Genomic DNA, 19,514 nt, shown 5'->3' on the forward strand with positions numbered 1-19,514 from the left:
ACTCTCTATTTTATTAAATGATTCAGAAGCAAGCAGGAAACAATGGTATTTCTGGTAATAGTGAAAGTAGTCCCGAAAGAAGCTAGATGTTAGAGGACGTTAATGAAGCGCATGCTCCTCTGGCATGGTCTGGTGCCAGATGGGTTTTGCTGGCATGGGTAAAATCGGTAGGAACGCCAGTCTGATATGCAAGAAAAAATCTTCAATTCATTCTACGACTTGGTAAAATTACATAATGGGACAAAACTGTATCAAACTTTCAATGAAACATTTTATCATTTGCACTTTACTTATAGCTTTTGTTTATACTTTAAAGAGCAGAATAAACTTTAACGTGAAACAGAAAATTACCAGTTCTCAAACTGACAAAAATCATTCACTCCATAAAATTTGTTTGAGACATCATTGTGTATTAAATAATCAAAAATAATATCATGTGTACTTTAAAATGTCTCCGATGAAACATATTCTTAATACAACTATTATAGCCAGGACATCTCGAGGGCTGAGCGCGAAACTATTGTATCTTGTTCTTTATTTATATACAGTTACAATAGTTTCGCGCTCAGCCCAAGATCTGTATTAAAACCAGCTGATGAATATGGAACACATATTCTTTAAATTTTAAGATAAGACACATTTAAACTTACCAGGAGAAGCTGTAGCCGGTGTCCTGAAAGCCTGTGATGGGACACTGTAAGGGCTCATACCATATGGGTTCAATGCAATCACTCGTAACATGTACTCAGTATTTGGGTTAAACTGTAACAAGTTGATTTCTGCCCTCGTTTCATAACCCATCTGTTTTACAGGTGTCCACTGACTGGAATCTATAAAATAAAGTTTCATAAAAACAGTGATTTTAAAGTGCAACATTATCAAAATAATATGGCGTAAACTCTAATCAACTTAAGTTAATGGCTCCAGAAATGTTCATATAATTACCATCACTATAATGAATCAGCATTTCTTAGAAATGTTACAACTGAATATTTTCAGTTATTTCTTCGAAACAAAAAATTTAAATCTGTTAAAAAAATGTGGTACACTTAAAGTCAAGAAATTCTATTTAAATTACTTTAAAATGATGTCTTGCCAAAATTTTGAAACTAAATAATTATAGTAGTAAGTCCTGAAGAGGTGCTTTATATTTCGAGGAACTAGAATAGAACGGTTGTGTCTGTTTTTTCTACAAAAACAGAGTTTTAACTATTTAATGAAAACCCTTATTTACATCTTCAAATTTCATTACCCTTGCAATTATACTATAATAAATCATTAACTCTTACGGCCTTTATTCTGCAATGCTTTAACAAACCCTGAAAATATGTCATACATATCTACCCTTCGTGGCAGTCAGGCGTATGAAGTTTCATCATAATCTATTCTCAAGTTGCAAAAAGTTTGTGTCAAAACTTATTTGCAACAGACTGGCCATAATAATTATAATTCATTTGAGGGGGTAAATGAATGTGCTACCTGACATATAAAAGTTATGAGATTTGAGCCGGGCCATGAGAAAACCAACATAGTGTGTTTGTGACCAGCATGGATCCAGACCGCATCCACACAGTCTGGTCAGGATCCATGCTGTTCGCTAACGGTTTCTCTAATTGCAACAGGCTTTGAAAGTGAACAGCATGGATTCTGACCAGACTGCGTGAATGCTGGATCCATGCTGGTCAGAAAGCCACTATGTTGGTTTTCTCATGGCGTGGCTCATTTCATATTAGTAGAGAGTAATATTTTCTACTCTGTACTTTGATGTGCAGGTTATAGCATGAAAATATGTCTGTATAATCAAGCATAACTGAAGCTCTCTGATAATGAAAATCAATTAATCTCTGAAATATATAGAATTCATAGAAAATATGATGATAATATACAGCAACAGAACAAAAAAGCAAAGTGTTGACCAATTTTTCCTTTAATAGACAAAGAACAGGGCTTATGAAATTTCTAGTTTCTCTGTTTTAGACCATTTTTTATTTTTTCATACCACAGCTGTAGGTAAAACATGAATGTCCCCCAAAATGGTCCGTCTCATTTTCTGTATCTAACTCACTGTGACCATTATCTTTGACCTACTAATCTCTAAAACATTGACCTACTAATCTCCAAAACAATAGGGGTCATCTACTGATCATTGGCAGTAGCTTGAAGGCAGTAGGCCAAAGTGTTCTAGACTTACTGGGCAGAAACCATTTTCTGACTTGAGGCCACTGTGACCTTGACCTTTGACCTATAAGACTCAAAAACAACAGGTGTAATCTAGTGGCCAAAGGCAATCATCTTATGAAGTTTGACAAATGTTGACCAAATCATTCTTTAGTTACTTAGTAGACCTGTATAGAGGTCAGTGTGACCTCAACATTAGACCTAATAACCCGATAAAACAATAGGGATCATCTGCTGGCATCAGACAATTATTCTATGAAGTTTGACAAATGTCTGAGAGTGGCAGGTCAGCTGTTAGTTTTACAAGATTATTCCTTATACAATAAACTACAAGATGCTTTATACAGAATGGAAAGTATTTGAGGGGAAAAGCAAATAAATACATGACAATGAAATGAAATACAACTGTCTATTATGGTCATGAATAGTGACAGATGCTCCAGACAGTGAATGTTTCTTCTGATCTATGTGTGTATGACAATGTCTTTAAAGCAAAACATGTAGTATATACATGCATGTGTGGCTGATTAATGATCTACAACTAGATGTGTATCCATAAGACACTGGTGCCCCCACTCCTGTCACTGTATGCATATTCTTGACTAATAAAAAGCCATAACTGTGATCTGGCTGCGTAAAACCCCAAGGTGAACAACTTCACATGCTGAATAACAATCATGTAAAATTTGATGACTCTTGGTCAAATACTTTTTGACATATGCACGACACAAATTCGGACGGACAGACAAAGGGCAAATCTATGTGACCAAAAGCCAAATATAGCTACATGATCTGTCAAATGCACTATGACGATCTATGACTGCAACTATGTGACCAAAAAACAAAATGCTAAACAAGCTGAATATGGCAGACTTCAGAATCATCTGGGCTACTTACACCTGAAACCATTACGAGTGTATCCATCTAGAAATAATTAGTACTTCTAAAATATGCAATTCCTTTCATCAACAAGAGGGCCATGATGGCCCTATATCACTCACCTGTTATCATTGCACTTGAGGACAAGAAGGTCCTCAGAAAAAATATCTAAATCCAAAGGACAGGAACAACAAAGGGAAGACTTTAAACAAAAAGAAAAAAAATTCTTACAAGGTATAGATGTGTCAAAATACACCTAAAAATTGGTGGTACCATCCATGTTGTACCACAGAAAAGTGGTGTCGGTTTTTCCCTACGGTCGATAATAAAAAAGTTACTAAAAATAAGCTATTTATAGTAACGAAAAAGGGAAGTAATTAAAAAAAAATATTGTAAGTGAACAAAAGACAGACCTGCCAAATAAATCTGTTGACATAAATGAAATTTCAGATCAGTATCTTCATCAGTTACGGAGATATACCCATTTTAATTTGAAATAAAGGGAGGTAATATGACATAAAATCAGTCCATAGTTATCTACCCTGATTGTCTCACTCCAACTAATAACAATAATGAAATTTCAAATACGTCCTATAAGTACTTACTGATATAAATCCATTTTGATTACAATCATGGGAGTTAATCAGATATGAAATAACTCTGGAACCTACGATTGGATCTGATTTGTAATGGAATCCAAGATTTATTGTTGTTGAAGACATTTTGGACGTTTGTATCAAATAAAACCATAAAAGAAGTCTCTATATGGCTGCAAAAGCCAAAACAGCCAATTTTGGACCTTTAAGGGGCCATAACTCCGGAACCCATGATGGAATCTGGCCAGTTGAAGAAAGGAAGCAAGTTCTTGTGGTGATACAAGTTGTGTGCAAGTTTGGTTAAAAACAAATCATAAATGAAGCTGCTATTGTGCAGACAAGGTCAAGATAGCTAATTTTGGTCCTTTCAGGGGCCATAACTCTGGAACCCATTACAGGATCTGGACAGTTCAAGAAAGGAATCGAGATCTTATGGTGACACAAGTTTTGTGCAAGTTTGATTAAATTCAGATCATAAATGAAGCTGCTATTGTGCAGACAAGGTCAATATAGCTAATTCTGGCCCTTTCAGGGGCCATAACTCTGGAACCCATGATGGAATCTCGCCAGTTCAAGAAAGGAACCAAGATCTTATGGTGATACAAGTTGTGTGCCAGTTTGGTAAAAATCAAATCATAAATAAAGCTGCTATTGTGCAGACAAGGTCAAAATAGCTAATTTTGGCCTTTTCAGGGGCCATAACTCTGGAAACCATAATGGGATCTGGCCAGTTCAAGAAAGGAACCGTGATCTTATGGTGATACAAGTTGTGTGCAAGTTTGGTTAAAATAATATCATAAATGAAACCACTATTGTGCAGACAAGAAATTGTTGACGCATGGACGAAGGGTGATCACTAAAGCTCACCTTGTCACTATGAGACAGGTGAGCTAATAAAAATGCAATTCAATCATTTAAGTACTTTTATGGTTGATATTTTCATTGAAATCAACTCTATGTGCCTGAATTTACAACAGCTTCTCAGTAATCTTGTTACTTTCAACCTAACATAACAAGCAGTGTGACTACCAAATATCACTAATTATTGTAGAACCCTCCTTTACTGAAAAACAGCCATACTTTAAGCTGTTTTTAGTCTTGCCACAACCTCTACTATGTCTGACAGTAGTACTCTTAACATCTGCTCTAACCTATTTGTTGTGAAATCATCAACATTCGTGAGAGACTAACTTATGTCAATTTCTTGGTTATGTCAATCTATAAAATTCCCTCCTAACATAGAAATAAAAATTCCAGTTGTTTTATATCCAAAAGTGGAAATCCATGAAATCATACCCCTGCAAAATAGTCACTAAAGCCCAAAACCATGAAATTTCATGCCCTAAAAGTTAAAATGATTCCACAGTTATTTAGATACATAGAATTCTATTAATATGTGTCAGCCTGCATGAAGTCATTGAAATGTCCAACAAGAAACACGGACAAACAATTGTCTTCAGTTTATGGAAGAAACCACAATATCATATAATGCACTTACCAGCTTGTTTAGCTTGAATAAGATGACCATATATGGGCATTAGTCCTTGTTTACCAGAAACCCATTCAAGCATAAGCTTTTGTCCATTTGATTCCATACTGATTCTTAGTTGGTAAGGCGCCTCTGGGGAACCTAAATGAACAAATCACAACATAGTTAAACCTGTTTAAGCAGTCACTTCTAATTAGTATCTGTCTCTACTTGACTTAAAAGTAACTTTTTGAATATGAAATACCACCTCTTTAGAAAACCTGACCATTAACAAGCAACTACCTTGCTTAAAAGGCAAATATTTGTCAATCATTCTAGAAGCTGCTTAATGTACTTCTACATGTTTAATTCAAATTTTTCTACCAGATAGAATTTGATTAAACCATGATTTGCAAAAAACATCACGATATACTAAGTAAATTCTACAAATAAAATGTGCTAATTTTTTTTTCTCTAGACTGATTATGGACCTTAACATTTTAATTTTTCACAATGAAAGTTTGATGGAAATCAGTTTTTCATGACAATTTTGTACAAAGAAAATTTCTACACTGTAGATTTAAATGAAACTCCCAGCTGTAAATGTACATATTGTTGTTTATTTGTGTGTTGTGTGCTTTGGCCAATGATAAAGGAGATCTGCAAATTTCAAGTTGATTTAAGAAATAATTTGGATTTGACAAAAATGGAACTACCAGAGTAAATACATTTTAACAATTTTCTGAAGTAAATGACCAAGGTGCTCCTGACAGATGTACAAATAAATTTAAACCCCCCCTGCCCCATACACACACACCAACAAGTGATAATTCTGTCACAATACATTGTAGCTATATTGTGCAGCATTATTCTAATCAGATGCACTGTGGGCCTTTAAGGAAGTTAATGTTTACCTGGTTGAGGACCAACTTTTACACTCTGATCTGTTCTCTCTCCCTGTCCTATAGCTGTACGTGCTGATACACTAAATAAGTAGGTCACATTCTCTTGCAAGTCCTTGATATTGAGCTGATGCAAGTTGCCCGAAACATTGAACTTTACCAACTTACTGCCACCTATTGTTGAATAAATTGCATATTATTAATATGTATAATTTTAGATGAGAACAAGCAACATAACATTAAACAAGAGCTGTCTGTAAGACAGCGCACTCGACTTTTCTCAGTGCTTGACTCTGAATTAGAGCTTTGGCAGTAAAAAAAAAACCAAGTTAAAAAGGGACATAAAAGGGACAGAGTTATGGGAATTGTGTCTCTTGGTATAGACTTTGATAGTAAATAACTATTTTGAGTTTCAAGTCAAAAGCTTTAATAGTAACAGAGATATTTGACTTTATCAAAAATTTTAACATAAAATTCTAAGTTAAAAAGGGGCATAATCCTGTTAAAATTCAAATAAGAGTTATGGGGATTGTTTCTCCTGGTGTAGACTTTGATGGTAAATAACCATTTCAAGTTTCAAGTCAATAGCTTTTTATCAAAAACTTTAACTAACGGCGACAGCAACGCCGACACCGGGGCGAGTGCAATAGCTCTACTTTTTCTTTGAAAAGTCAAGCTAAAAAAACAGGCTTGCAATGAATTTTGACTGAATGTCAACAAATTAAATCATTCTTCAACGTAACCCAGACAGTCAATAGCTACACTGAATTACAGTTGCATTTTCTACAAAGTCTATTTCGATTTCTTCTGCTGCTGTGTTACATTTTTTGTTGTTGTTTTTTTTTTTTGATTGTTTTGGGTTTGGTAACTTTGGTGCCACTTTTCAGCATTATTTCAGTTATGCAACAGCGGGAAATTAACATAACCCATGTTCCTGGATCATCTACCTTTTCTCCACAAGCATCTGCCAACTTTTCTACATGCATCAGATGTGGAAACTGAATTCAGGCCCAAATGTCTATAATCAAATCATCACAGAGAACTAGATCTCAACATTTCTACACATGAATCAGATATGGAAGACAAAATGCCTTCAACACAATGTCTTCTATCAAAGTGTAACATAGAACATATGCCTCACCTGGAGCTCGAACACACAAACCCATAGTCTACAGATCTGCACTTTCCCTAAGGAGATGAGCAGGTGAGCTGTTTTATAGTTAAGTTCCCTAATACCAATTTTACATGTAGGCTATTTAATTTTGACTAAAATTAAGGTAGGTTTATCAAATGATATATTTGCAATAACTCTATTTCACTAGCTAGTTAAGTTGTTAAAGATATTTCAAAGATACAACCATATAACATCAACATATGTACATACTGGCAGAATTTTGTTCCAGATAGGAGAGTTCATAGTTGACAATTTTTCCATTAGGTTTGACAGGCGCCTCCCAGTGGACATCAAGTGAAATATACGTCACATTCCAAAATTTGAGAGAGGCAGGTTTTCCTGGTACTGAAATAAAGAGGCAAATTGTGACATTGTTTCACTACACGATAGCACCTCCGAGTTTCTTAAATACAGTATGCAACAGGCACAAATAATTATCACATTTCTGCCATTTTTACCTTTTTCTACTCTATGTCAATATTCAGTTTTGTTACAAGCAAACTGTATAATATACTCAGAACATAAAATATCAGGTAAGAATTGGCAACATCATTTAAATACATGTATAAGCTTCATAAAAATGCTTCCTAATTACTGAAGAACACTAAATTTTTACATGTTATCTGATATATAACTTGATTTTGAACCAATACAAAAATGTAGTCCTGTCTCGTCCAGATTCCTACATACAGCTAGCATCAGGAAAAAAGTAAACCATGTATATATAATGTAAATTTTAGAATATTAAAATTAAGACTTAACAGAATAATACATTTAATTAAAAGCATAAATAGAGGAGTTAAAGTGATAGAAACCTTCCTTAGATAACTTACATCCTTCCAAAGTTTTCTCATATTTGACAGCACTCTTGGGTCCCTCCCCAGCCAAGTTTATAGCCTGTACACTGATGGCATACTCTGTATAGATATCAAGGCCGACAAGGATCACGGACTGTTCACGCTTTGTGACCTGTTTTGCAGTGCTCTCTGGGTCTGTTCTACGCCAGTAAGATATCTGAAATTTAAAGCAGAAACCGTTCACTATATGGATATAATACTGACAGCTAAATCTTTTACTTTTGCCAAGGGTCCAAGGTGATAAAATTTGAGTTTGTAGACCAGTCCCTGAATCAAGCCTTGTCATTGGTCAATTCCATATCTGTGATATAAAACAACCAATCACATTCTGGACAAGTGAGACTGGTTTCCAGTATCATTTTTATCACTTTGAATCCCCTACATGTACTGGTTTTCTTAGGATTTGGAGGCATCACATCATTAGCATAAACCTACTTATGTTAAGGATATACACTGTAATTGCAGTCAAGGAAATTAGTTGTCCATGTTTTCCTGTACATTCAGTGTAACAGCAAATACTGTTATAACCTGACTAAAATACAAACTGAGTTGCACAATAGAAAAAAAACAAACATGCAAAAAAATATGTTCACCCTCTTGACAACTTCAAAAAGTTTCACCTTATACCAAATATTTAACACAAGCTCAAAGTAACAGTCTGAAAATGCTGAAAGAGAATAAAAACAAGACAGTTATGCAATCAACATATGTAAACATGTAAACAACCCACCCTGTAACCAGATAGGTCTCCATTCTGTGTTTCTGGTGGTGGTGGCAGCCAGGTGACTTGTATTTCTGTGGAATTCAAGGCTACTGGTGTAACATTCACTGGAGCAGCAGTTGGTGCTAAAACAGTACAGAAATATAAGGGTCAGCTACTGCTACATGATATATTTCAAACAAAAAGTTACAACATGAATTCATAATTTATTCCAGCCCCACCCCCTACCCATGTAGAAATATAAATTCTAGCACAGAAATGTTGTTTTTACACTAACTAAACCTCCTAAACTAAATCATGAAGAAGAACATACCTGCTTCCCCTACAAACACAGTAACTGGGGTACTAGCAGGACCTTTCCCTATTGCGTTAAAAGCTTTCACAAGGAACTCATAGTTCACAAACTTGACCAGGTTGGGCAGTACTTTCTCTGTGCTTATTACTGGAATCTCCACCTCCATATAGTTGGTGTTCTCTGCCTGTCTATACATCAACACGTAACCCAGCAAATCTCCATTCCATGTGTTTGGCAAAGGTTGCTAGAACAGATATATAGCAGGAGATATTACAATGAAAATTTCAATGACTCAAAATTTTCTTACCTTAAAATGCAAGCCCAGAAATATTTCACTTCTACTCAATGTTGAGTTTAAGTGAAATTGCATTCCACACATTCTTTAACAATTGTGTTAAAATTCATTACTCTGAACTTAAGACTTTATCAAAATTACTGACTGCTATGTCCTGTTTATCATTTGTGTATTATTATCACCATCATGGTAACTGTACTTGCAAATATCTACCTCCCAAGTGACCTTGACTGATGTTGTTGTGAGGCGTTCCACTTTAACGTGTCTGGGAGCTCCTTCGGGATCTATAAAGCACAATTACAAAAATTCACTACAGTTCATTTTAGAAAGAAATGGCTAAAAAAAACTCAGACAAGAGAAAAAGGCATTATAAACTTACAAAACAATGCATTGAAAAAGAATAAACTGCGAAATCATTAATATTCCTAAGGGACTAATTTTCATGGATTTCACGGATCAGTCAATCCACGAAAATTTAATCCAAACGAACAAGTAAATTTCCCATTCATTTTATGTTCAAAAGTTGAAATCCACAAATTAATATCCCCACGAAATTGCCGTTTTGACCAAAACCACGAAATTTCATGCCCATGAAATTAAATGATTTTACAGTATATTACCATTCTTCAATCTATCATTTAAATTTGAAAATATTTACTTTTTGTTTGTCTTAACTAAATATCTGCAACATGGGTGAAACAAGAGCGCCGCCTAGCGGGTGCTGACGCTCATCTGATTTTTTTTGTGTAATAGAAATATTGTCCTACCCATGATTTTCTAAGTCTAAAAAGGGCCATCATTCTTGCAAAAAGCAGAATAGAGTTATGTTTCTTGATGTACAGTGTCCACTTATGATGGTGAAAAACTGTTGCAAGTTTTAAAGCAATAGCTTTGATAGTTTATGAGAAAAGTTGACTTAAACATAATACTCAACCAAGAACATGATTTTCTAAGTCCAAAAGGGGCAATAATTATTGCAAAAAGCAGGATGGAGTTATGTTGCTTGCTGTACAGAGTCAGCTTATGATGGTGAACAAGTGTTGCAAGTTTTAAAGCAATAGCTTTGATAGTTTAGGATAAAAGCTGACCTAAACATAAAACTTAACCAAGAAAACTGATTTTCTAAGTCCAAAAGGGGCAATAAATCTTGCAAAAAGCAAGATGGAGTTAAGTTTCTTGATGTACAGGGTCTGCTTATGATGGTGAACAAGTATTCCAAGTTTCAAAGCAATAGCTTTGATAGTTTAGGAGAAAAGCTGACCTAAACATAAAACTTAACCAAGAAATCTGATATTTTCTAAGTACAAAAGGGGCCATAAATCTTGCAAAAAGCAAGATGGAGTTATGTTTCTTGCTATACAGGGTCAGCTTATGGTGGTGAACAAGTATTCCAAGTTTCAAAGCAATAGCTTTGATAGTTTAGGAGAAAAGCTGACCTAAACATAAAACTTAACCAGGCAACGCCGACGCAGACGCCGACGCAGACAACCGCTCAAGTGATGACAATAACTCATCATTTTTTTTCAAAAAATCAGATGAGCTAAAAAAGGATTCTGTTCAACACAATTACTGGACACTAAATACAGACTATTAATAAATTAACTTACAATCTTCCAGAGTACGGACACTTTCTGACTGGACACTGAATGGACTGGTTCCAATATCATTTGTTGCAGCCACTCTAAACACATATTCTGTATTTGGACGCAGTCTGTGAAAATGACAAAAATATATTAGTTTAAATTTCTGAAAACATGGAATTCTAAACATTTAAGCAGCTCAGACAAGTTTCTGGATTTCAAGTTATATCTTATGAAGTTAATACATTATATTCAAAATAATACAGAAGCACAACCCTTCAAACAAGAGCTGTCCGTAAGACAGCCAAGCTCAACTATTCGAAATACTGTCACAGAAGCAGGAAATTATTACCCAAAATGTTAAATATCAAAAGAGTTTTAAGTTCGAAAGGGGACATAATTTGACCAAAATACATATCAGAGTTATGGGACTTGGTGCTATCAACAAGTTTTATAACCCCGAAGAAACATGTTAAGTTTCAATTCAATATCTGCATTAGTTTTGGGGATAGTAAGTTGCATGTAAAACTTTAACCAGAATTTTCTAAGTCCAAAAGGGGGCATAATTTGCTCAAAATACATGTTAAGAGTTATGGAACTTGACCCAGTGAGGTTGGTAATTGACCTAGAAAAAGAATAAATAAGTTTCAAAGCTATATGCCTTTTGGTAATAGCTGTATGTACTTGCACGCAAAACTTTAACCAGGATTTTCTAAGTCCAAAAGGGGGCATAATTTGCCCAAAATACATGTCAGAGTTATAGGACTTGGTGCTATCAACTAGTTTTATAACCCCGAAGACACATGTGATGTTTCAATTTAATATCTGTAGTAGTTTTGGAGATAGTAACTTGCATGTAAAACTTTAACCAGGATTTTCTAAGTCCAAAAGGGGGCATAATTCGACCAAAATACATGTCAGAGTTATGGGACTTGACCCAGTGAGGTAGGTAATTGATCTAGAAAAAGAAAAAATAAGTTTCAAATCTATATGCCTTTTAGTAATAGCTGTATGTACTTGCATGCAAAACTTTAACCAGAATTTTCTAAGTCAAAAAGGGGGCATAATTTGGCCAAAATAAAGGTCAGAGTTATGGGACTTGGTGCTATCAACTAGTTTTATAACCCCGAAGACACATGTGAAGTTTCAATTCAATATCTGCAATAGTTTTGGAGATAGTAACTTGCATGTAAAACTTTAACCAGAATTTTCTAAGTCCAAAAGGGGGCATAATTTGCTCAAAATACATGTTAGAGTTATGGAACTAGACCCAGTGAGGTTGGTAATTGACCTAGAAAAAGAATAAATAAGTTTCAAAGCTATATGCCTTTAAATGATAGCTGTATGTACTTGCATGCAAAAACTTAACCAAGGTGTGACGCCGACACCGACGCCAGGGTGAGTAGAATAGCTAGACTATTCTTTGAATAGTCGAGCTAAAAAATGAACAAAATTGCTTTAACACACATAAGACTCTCCATTAACATCGGAGGATACCAAAATCATTACTACGGGGAAATTTAAATTTGCAGACTGTCAATACAGGTCCAATACCTTAAGAATACAGAAGCCATACCTTAACTTTCATCTGTAGAAATACTATTTATATTTTGCATAATATAATCAAGGTTTTTGAAAACAAACGTCAATAACATACCATCAGCATTGGTCTGTACTACAATTTCAGGGGAACTTGGCACACCATCTCCCATTCTAGTGTAAGCTAGTACCCGGATCTCATATGTTACAAACTTGCGAAGGTTTTCCAACAAAACATGGGTTGTTGTATTACCAGACACGTCCTTTGACTGTGTAGGAATATTCCGTTCTGAAGATCTGTACTCAACCTGCAGTTGAACATGTGTCATTAAAGAATGATCTCTCAGGGAAGTTTTTGCTTCTTCTAAAACAACTTTTTATGTACACAGTCTTTTAACTTGAACAACAAAATAGTAAGCACGAGCCTGACCATAAAATTTTGAAAAGAAGCTTTGAAATACATACATACTGAAAAATTATATATTAGACATTACCTTAAATCCAAGAATCATTCCATTCTGTTCTAGGGTTGGAACATCACCCCAGGATACATTTACACTGGTAGATGATATAGGCACTGCATGTACATTCTGTGGTCCCTCACTGGGCACTGAAATACACAAGTTCATTCACTAGAAATGTCTGGCAGAATGTTCAAATAAAATATGATCAAAGAAAATTAGAATTTTTCTGAAAGCTACCTATATACCAAGTTTAATTTAGTTATTGAGAAGAAACTATTTTTTTCCATTTTTAATAATTGTGATCTTGACATTGACTCCACTGGACAAAATACAATCCCAGCCTTGGTCATACTAAAGCCACCTATAGCAAGTTTCATTTCACTATCTCTACCCAAACCAAAGTTATTGAATGGAAACTAAATCTTGACTTTGCTCATTCCATCTCATCCCATCCCATCCGCCAAACAACATCGCCAATCTAATAACCAGGTTTTCAGCTTCGAAAAGCCTGGTTAAAGATCTATGTCAAAAATTTGTGTACAATTTTAGAATACAACAATACAAAACAGATGTGATCTTTTTTGAGAATGAAGATCTCATGTATTCAGGAGCATTATTTTGCACGAGTGAGTCTGGGTAGTAACACCCGCTTATTGCAAGCATTTTCAAACTTTTTCTTGAAAAATCTTTCAAAGCAGGTTTCCTTTATGTGGGCTTCCTATTAATAAGCACTGTGTACCTTGGAAGTTGTATTTTTATGCATACAAGGTTCAATCAGCTGTAACGAGTGTTACTTTTTTTGTTCCACTGGAAAAACAAGCTTCGTTCTTGACAATATTTCACTCAGTTAATAAAATTTCAATGTTCTAGTCTTAAGGAATCCAATGCCAAGCTGTTAAAAGAAGAAACTGTCTACAATTATGTTGTCATATATAGCACATGTATACTAAAGGCTACTTACCAGATTCTCTAGTTCTTTCTACAGTTATTGAACTGTTACTGCTGGCACCAACATCATTGTAAGCTATCATCTTTACTTCATATTGCATCCACTCCTGTAGTCTACCAAGTATAGCACTATCCAGATTCATACCATTGTCCAAATCTACAATCTGTACATAAAAGATTGTGGGAAATATACACATATTGGTAGGTAATATCCAGAATTTATCAAAATGAGCCAACCTAGATTGCTGAGTGTGAAAATTATTCCTTTTTGTATGTCTAGCATCCTACATGTATATTCAAAACTATAAGACCTTAATTCTAAAGCAATAATAAATTGGTAAACCCTTCCTGAATGTCTAGTTTCTTATGTTCAGAACTATGGGACCTTGGTATACAGCTGCAAGCCTCCAGATTTATGTCAAACTTTTCTAAAATTTAGAAAAATTAAATTCTGATGTAATTACTTAAAAAAAATATTGTAGAAAACTCTCAAAAGCATTAATCCAGCTACTGAAATCTGATATGACGCGGAAGCAATATAGTTGCATTTAAACCATACTCATCTAAATGCCTGCCACAGCAATACTGGCAACTAGTATCAAATGCTATTGTTTTACACATTTGGTTAGAGGCCTGTAATCTTTTTAAGACCTTTCTTATTTCATTTTGTGATTAGACTAAAAAGTCATTTTTTGAATTTTAATAAATCAAGAGCAAATTTACAACACAAAATGCAGCATAATGCAATGTCAGTCAGTCTCTGCATTCAAATACCTGAAAATCACCAGCAGCATCTTTCAATCTGTAGTATATTTTGTAACCTCTTGGTTCTCCATTCCAATCACCCTTAGACAACGGCTGAAAAAATCAAAATGTAGCTCTAAATGTGAACAAATTCTATGAAGAATATGCAAATGAGCTTTTACATCTTTCTAGCATCCAAACATTTCTTTTCACAATATTTATCTAATATTTTTTGCATTATTTCAATTAAATAAAGTAGAGTCTATAAAGTAGAGTCTAGTTAAGTATTTAATTGTAGATTTTTGATCAGTTGAGCATGTTATTTACATTGTCTCAGAAAGTGGAGGACAGTTTCCTACCATGATGAATGATTTTATGTATCTGAAACATGCTCTGTAAAAAGGTCTTGTAGGGAATCAAACATATCACCCTTGAAAGTGTGCACACGTAACCAACTAAGCTAGACAAGTTATCTATACATACTGTCCAGCTAACTCTAAGAGCCGTGGCATTGAGTGCCCTGACTGTCACGTTGCCTGGCGGAGCTCCTGGTGCGTCCTGTAAAGTCTGGAACAACCGAGTTGGTTCACTGGCTCCACTCTGTCCAACTATGTTCTCCGCTGTGATACGGAGCTTGTAGTGTGTGTATGGCTTTAAGTTTTCCACCTGTAGAGATCTGGCAGAGGGATTGTACTTCTGTATAATACATAAAGACATTTTAGAGAAATATTCTTAATAAATAACAAAAAGGAAAACAGAGGATTATGTAGAAACAGTCTATGAAGTATATGACTGGTTCCATTTCTTTAAAATCATGTAATGCCATCATTTGCAATCTTGATTTTTGATTTTATATACCCATATCACTGTATATGCCCTCTCCCTCTTAAATAAAGGCCCTCTCCATAAAAAAATGTTCCCAACACACAAAACCTACATTAACTAATTAGTAACTGAAGACGCATTAAGAAATATTCAGAAAATATCTTCAGATAATAACTAAGAAAACTCTTCCTCAAGGCTCTTATTTGGGAAATAATCTGCATTTTAGGTACAATTTATTACCGTGTATATAGTTTTCCATTGTGTTGCATGCATGTCTTCCAGGGCCTCGACAATCCATAAAGTTATAGAAGTTTTGCCATCAAATCCAGGCAGGAACTGCAGTAATACAGATCTAGCACCAATATTGGACACTGCCAGATTGTACGGTGGGGCTGGCAACTCTGTAATGTAAAGAAAACCCAGAAGCTATATAATAATAACTGAAACCTTCGTAACGTCAAACAGAGATGGACAAGTAGATGAAAAAGCCAACATCATTAGTTGTATTTATTCAGTGTCTATAGACTGTGGTAGGAAAGTAATTTTCAGAAATTACAAATTGCTCAGGAATCTGCTTATACCCCAGTCACACATACGGTGCGGATAGCTACGTCTAGCTATGGACAGAAACGTAGTAATCCGTATCGATCCGTACCTGAGCCGTACCTCAGAGTAGTCATTCGTATTAATCCATACCAAAACGTGGTCAAAACGTATTCAAAACTTATTCCAAACTTACAAGTTTCTCCAACTTTTGAACATGCACAAAAGTTTGAGCGAACCGTAGCCTTTTGAGCGTGACTTAAGTCCAACTTGGCTGAAACTTATTCATCCGTAGTTAAACGTAGTTATCCGTGCTGTTACGTACATCGCCATAGCCGAACATAGTTATCCGAGGCTGCTCGTACTTAAGCATAGTTCAACGTAGTTTACCGCAAACCTGTCCGTGTGCTGGGCAAGTTGCAAAGCGCAGTAAAACGTAATTCAACATAGTACCTCGTACCTATCCGTACTTATTCGTGTCCTGTATTGTTTTGTTTGTTTCCTGTTTCTCACCATTTTTCCCGTACTAAGATGTACTGCTCCGTAGTTATATACCCACAGACTAATCCTATCCGCACCGTACCTCAACGCATGGACATATCCGTATGTGTGACTGTAGCTTTACATGCGAAACATTTACAAAAAGTTTAGAGGAGTATTTTTGACAAGACATATGCTTCCAATTTTGCAACCAGCTCTGTATGGCAATCTCATCCTGTTTAAACTGTTTAAACGATAGAAGAGGTAGAACAAATTATACAAAAATCTCCAAACAAATCCTGCGAACTTGACCCTTTACCAACATGGCTTCTGAAGAAATGTCTCGATGAGCTCTTGCCGCTGATAACAAACATCATAAATACATCAATGGAATTAGGTTATGTACCAAAAGAGTTTAAAAGTGCTAGGATAAGACCCCTGCTTAAGAAACCAGGTCTTGAACCAAACATTCTCAAAAACTACAGGCCTGTATCTAACCTCCCTTTCATTTCAAAAATCTTAGAAAAGGTAGTAGATGCGCGTCTTGAGCGGCACTTGAGTGAAAATGAGCTACATGAGGGACTGCAGTCTGCTTACAGAAAGTTTCATTCAACTGAGTCGGCTTTGATAAAGGTACAGAATGACATCCTCACATCTCTCGATCAAAATTCTGTAACAGTCCTCGTGCTACTCGATCTTTCTGCGGCTTTCGACACGATTGATCACCAAACACTGTTACACCGGCTCGAACATCATTTTGGAGTCACACACAAAGCACTTGCATGGATGTCATCATATCTTAGTGACCGCTATCAAACTGTATGCGTTGATGGTGAGTTGTCGACGCCTACGTTGATGAAATACAGTGTGCCCCAGGGATCAGTGCTTGGTCCAAAGAACTATATCATGTACACTAAACCCGTGGGTGCCATATGCAGACGTCATGGACTTCTTCATCATTTCTACGCTGATGACTCTCAGTTATACCTATCTTTTAAGCCGATAGAGGCTGTGGCCAGAAGTGAAGCTTTGCGCCGCATTGAGAGCTGTCTGACTGAAATTGTCTCGTGGATGAATTCCAACATGCTGAAGCTCAATGCTGACAAAACTGAGGTAATGCTATTGACATCAAAGCGTAACTCCAAGTACATTGATGACGTTTCTGTGAAGGTCGGTGATTCTGTGATAAAATCCACGAAATGTGTTAGGAATCTTGGAGCAGTATTTGACAGCGGTATGGATATGGAACAACAAGTCAACTCGGTGTGCCGGGCTGGATATGCACAACTTCGCAGAATAGGTCACATCAGACGGTATCTTACCAGTGATGCCACAAAAACCCTTATAAACAGCCTGGTTACTTCACGGTTAGACTACTGTAATGCCTTGTTAAGTGGTATACCAAACAGCACACTTAACAAGTTGCAACATGTCCAGAACACTGCAGCTCGCGTAATCACTAAGACGCCCCGTCGCAATCATATAACACCGGTTCTGAAGGAGCTTCACTGGTTGCCAGTGAAATACAGGGTGCAGTACAAGGTTCTGACCCACACCTTTAAGGCGTTACACAATCAGTCCCCTGCCTATATTAGGGATATGCTAGAAGTGTATAAACCGGTCAGGACCCTAAGATCGCAAGACACGCTGTCACTGGTTATGCCAAAATCTAATACCATGATGTATGGCAATCGCAGCTTTTCGTGCACTGCTCCAAAGCTTTGGAACTCTCTTCCTGTCAAAATCAGGGAAGCTGACACGCTAGCTGCTTTCAAAAGCCTGCTCAAAACCCACTTTTTTGTACAATATTTTGTTAACTGACCGATACATTTATTTTTTTTATCTTGTTTTTTTTTAAATTATACTTGTTTTCATTCATGATTTTTGTTAATGTGGAATGCATTATCTTTGTATACGTATTTGTTTGTATTTTTGCAATTTATTCTGTAAAGCACTTTTGAACGTGTACAAGTGCATGAAAAGAGTGCTATATAAATGTGGTATAATAATAATAATAAACTTGTATGGAGTTGGCTGTTATTTGCAGAATCTAAGACCAGCATTTTATGTATAAAACCAACTTACCAGGTGGTACCCCAGACTCAATATCAGCAGATCTTGATGGCCCTGCTCCGACACCAGTTGAAGCATACACAGAAATGGTGTACTTAGTCATCGGAGTCAGACTGAACACGGTGAAGGTAAGGTTACTGGGTGGAAGGTCAACTCTCTGCCGTGTACTGCTGTCATTCTTCTTCTCATATAGCAATGTGTAACCTGCAAAAACGTTAATGTACATGTAATTCGTTTTCATATGAAAATGTAATAAAAACATTTTATGGTTCTGATATAAAAAATTCTATCAACTATCATCCTACTTTGTTGAGTGTCCTTTTAATGCAGTTTATCAAGATTCCATATGTCCGCGTTTCATTTTTATCTCGGCTGATCTATGTTAATGTCTGTATGGGGGTTTTTGATAGCGGGCGTATGAGAGTATGAGAAACAATATGAGATATTAGTAAGTGTGAAGAATGTACAATTTTTTATTTCATTTTGTGGGGACAACAGATGGGGGATTGTGTTTACACAGGGTATAACTGGTGGGAAGGCTGGGGGATGGGTGGAAGTGCAGGTTGGGTTTTGAAGTGGGGATAAGCGAGATAAAGATACAATGAAATATTACGAGATATAAGTGAAACTGAGAAGTCTGTCATAATACTTTAACAAACACCATTATAATCTGACCCTGTAACTTCTGAGGTATCTGGCCCTAAACAAAAAGACGTCTGCTCCCTGCCCCTTACTGAGAATTCAATCCCTATAATATGTTGTTTGCTGATAATAAGAAAAAGTCTAGTGAAACAAAGCCTCTTACAATAAAACTTAAAACCTAAATGCAACAGCAATGCCTACTGTTCCTTCTATCCAAGGTTTCCATATGTGTGTAAGTTCTATATTTCGAAGTTAAGGTAGTTCTGCATGTTTGGATCGAAATTTTTTCTACAATGTAGATTAAACTCTGA

At 35.8% G+C, this 19,514-nt stretch overlaps 1 protein-coding gene across 1 annotated transcript in view; it reads right to left on the bottom strand.

Moving 5' to 3' along the window:
* Nucleotides 1-19,514, bottom strand: part of LOC123563301 (protein sidekick-2-like) — a 53,037-nt gene that overhangs the window by 9,021 nt on the left and 24,502 nt on the right. Inside the window, exons 17-33 of the mRNA XM_053524598.1 lie at nucleotides 18,574-18,765; nucleotides 15,706-15,866; nucleotides 15,124-15,336; nucleotides 14,671-14,754; nucleotides 13,910-14,060; nucleotides 12,979-13,094; nucleotides 12,590-12,792; nucleotides 10,973-11,076; nucleotides 9,579-9,649; nucleotides 9,089-9,314; nucleotides 8,785-8,900; nucleotides 8,031-8,211; nucleotides 7,408-7,542; nucleotides 6,036-6,197; nucleotides 5,152-5,283; nucleotides 3,076-3,102; nucleotides 651-830 (exon numbers count right to left, since the gene is read on the bottom strand). Of these exons, the coding sequence (XP_053380573.1) occupies nucleotides 651-830; nucleotides 3,076-3,102; nucleotides 5,152-5,283; nucleotides 6,036-6,197; nucleotides 7,408-7,542; nucleotides 8,031-8,211; nucleotides 8,785-8,900; nucleotides 9,089-9,314; nucleotides 9,579-9,649; nucleotides 10,973-11,076; nucleotides 12,590-12,792; nucleotides 12,979-13,094; nucleotides 13,910-14,060; nucleotides 14,671-14,754; nucleotides 15,124-15,336; nucleotides 15,706-15,866; nucleotides 18,574-18,765 (2,454 nt within the window). The remainder of the gene's footprint in view (nucleotides 1-650; nucleotides 831-3,075; nucleotides 3,103-5,151; nucleotides 5,284-6,035; nucleotides 6,198-7,407; nucleotides 7,543-8,030; nucleotides 8,212-8,784; nucleotides 8,901-9,088; nucleotides 9,315-9,578; nucleotides 9,650-10,972; nucleotides 11,077-12,589; nucleotides 12,793-12,978; nucleotides 13,095-13,909; nucleotides 14,061-14,670; nucleotides 14,755-15,123; nucleotides 15,337-15,705; nucleotides 15,867-18,573; nucleotides 18,766-19,514) is intronic.

The sequence above is a fragment of the Mercenaria mercenaria genome, chromosome 2 (genome assembly GCF_021730395.1).
Source record: "Mercenaria mercenaria strain notata chromosome 2, MADL_Memer_1, whole genome shotgun sequence".
NCBI lineage: Eukaryota > Metazoa > Mollusca > Bivalvia > Venerida > Veneridae > Mercenaria > Mercenaria mercenaria.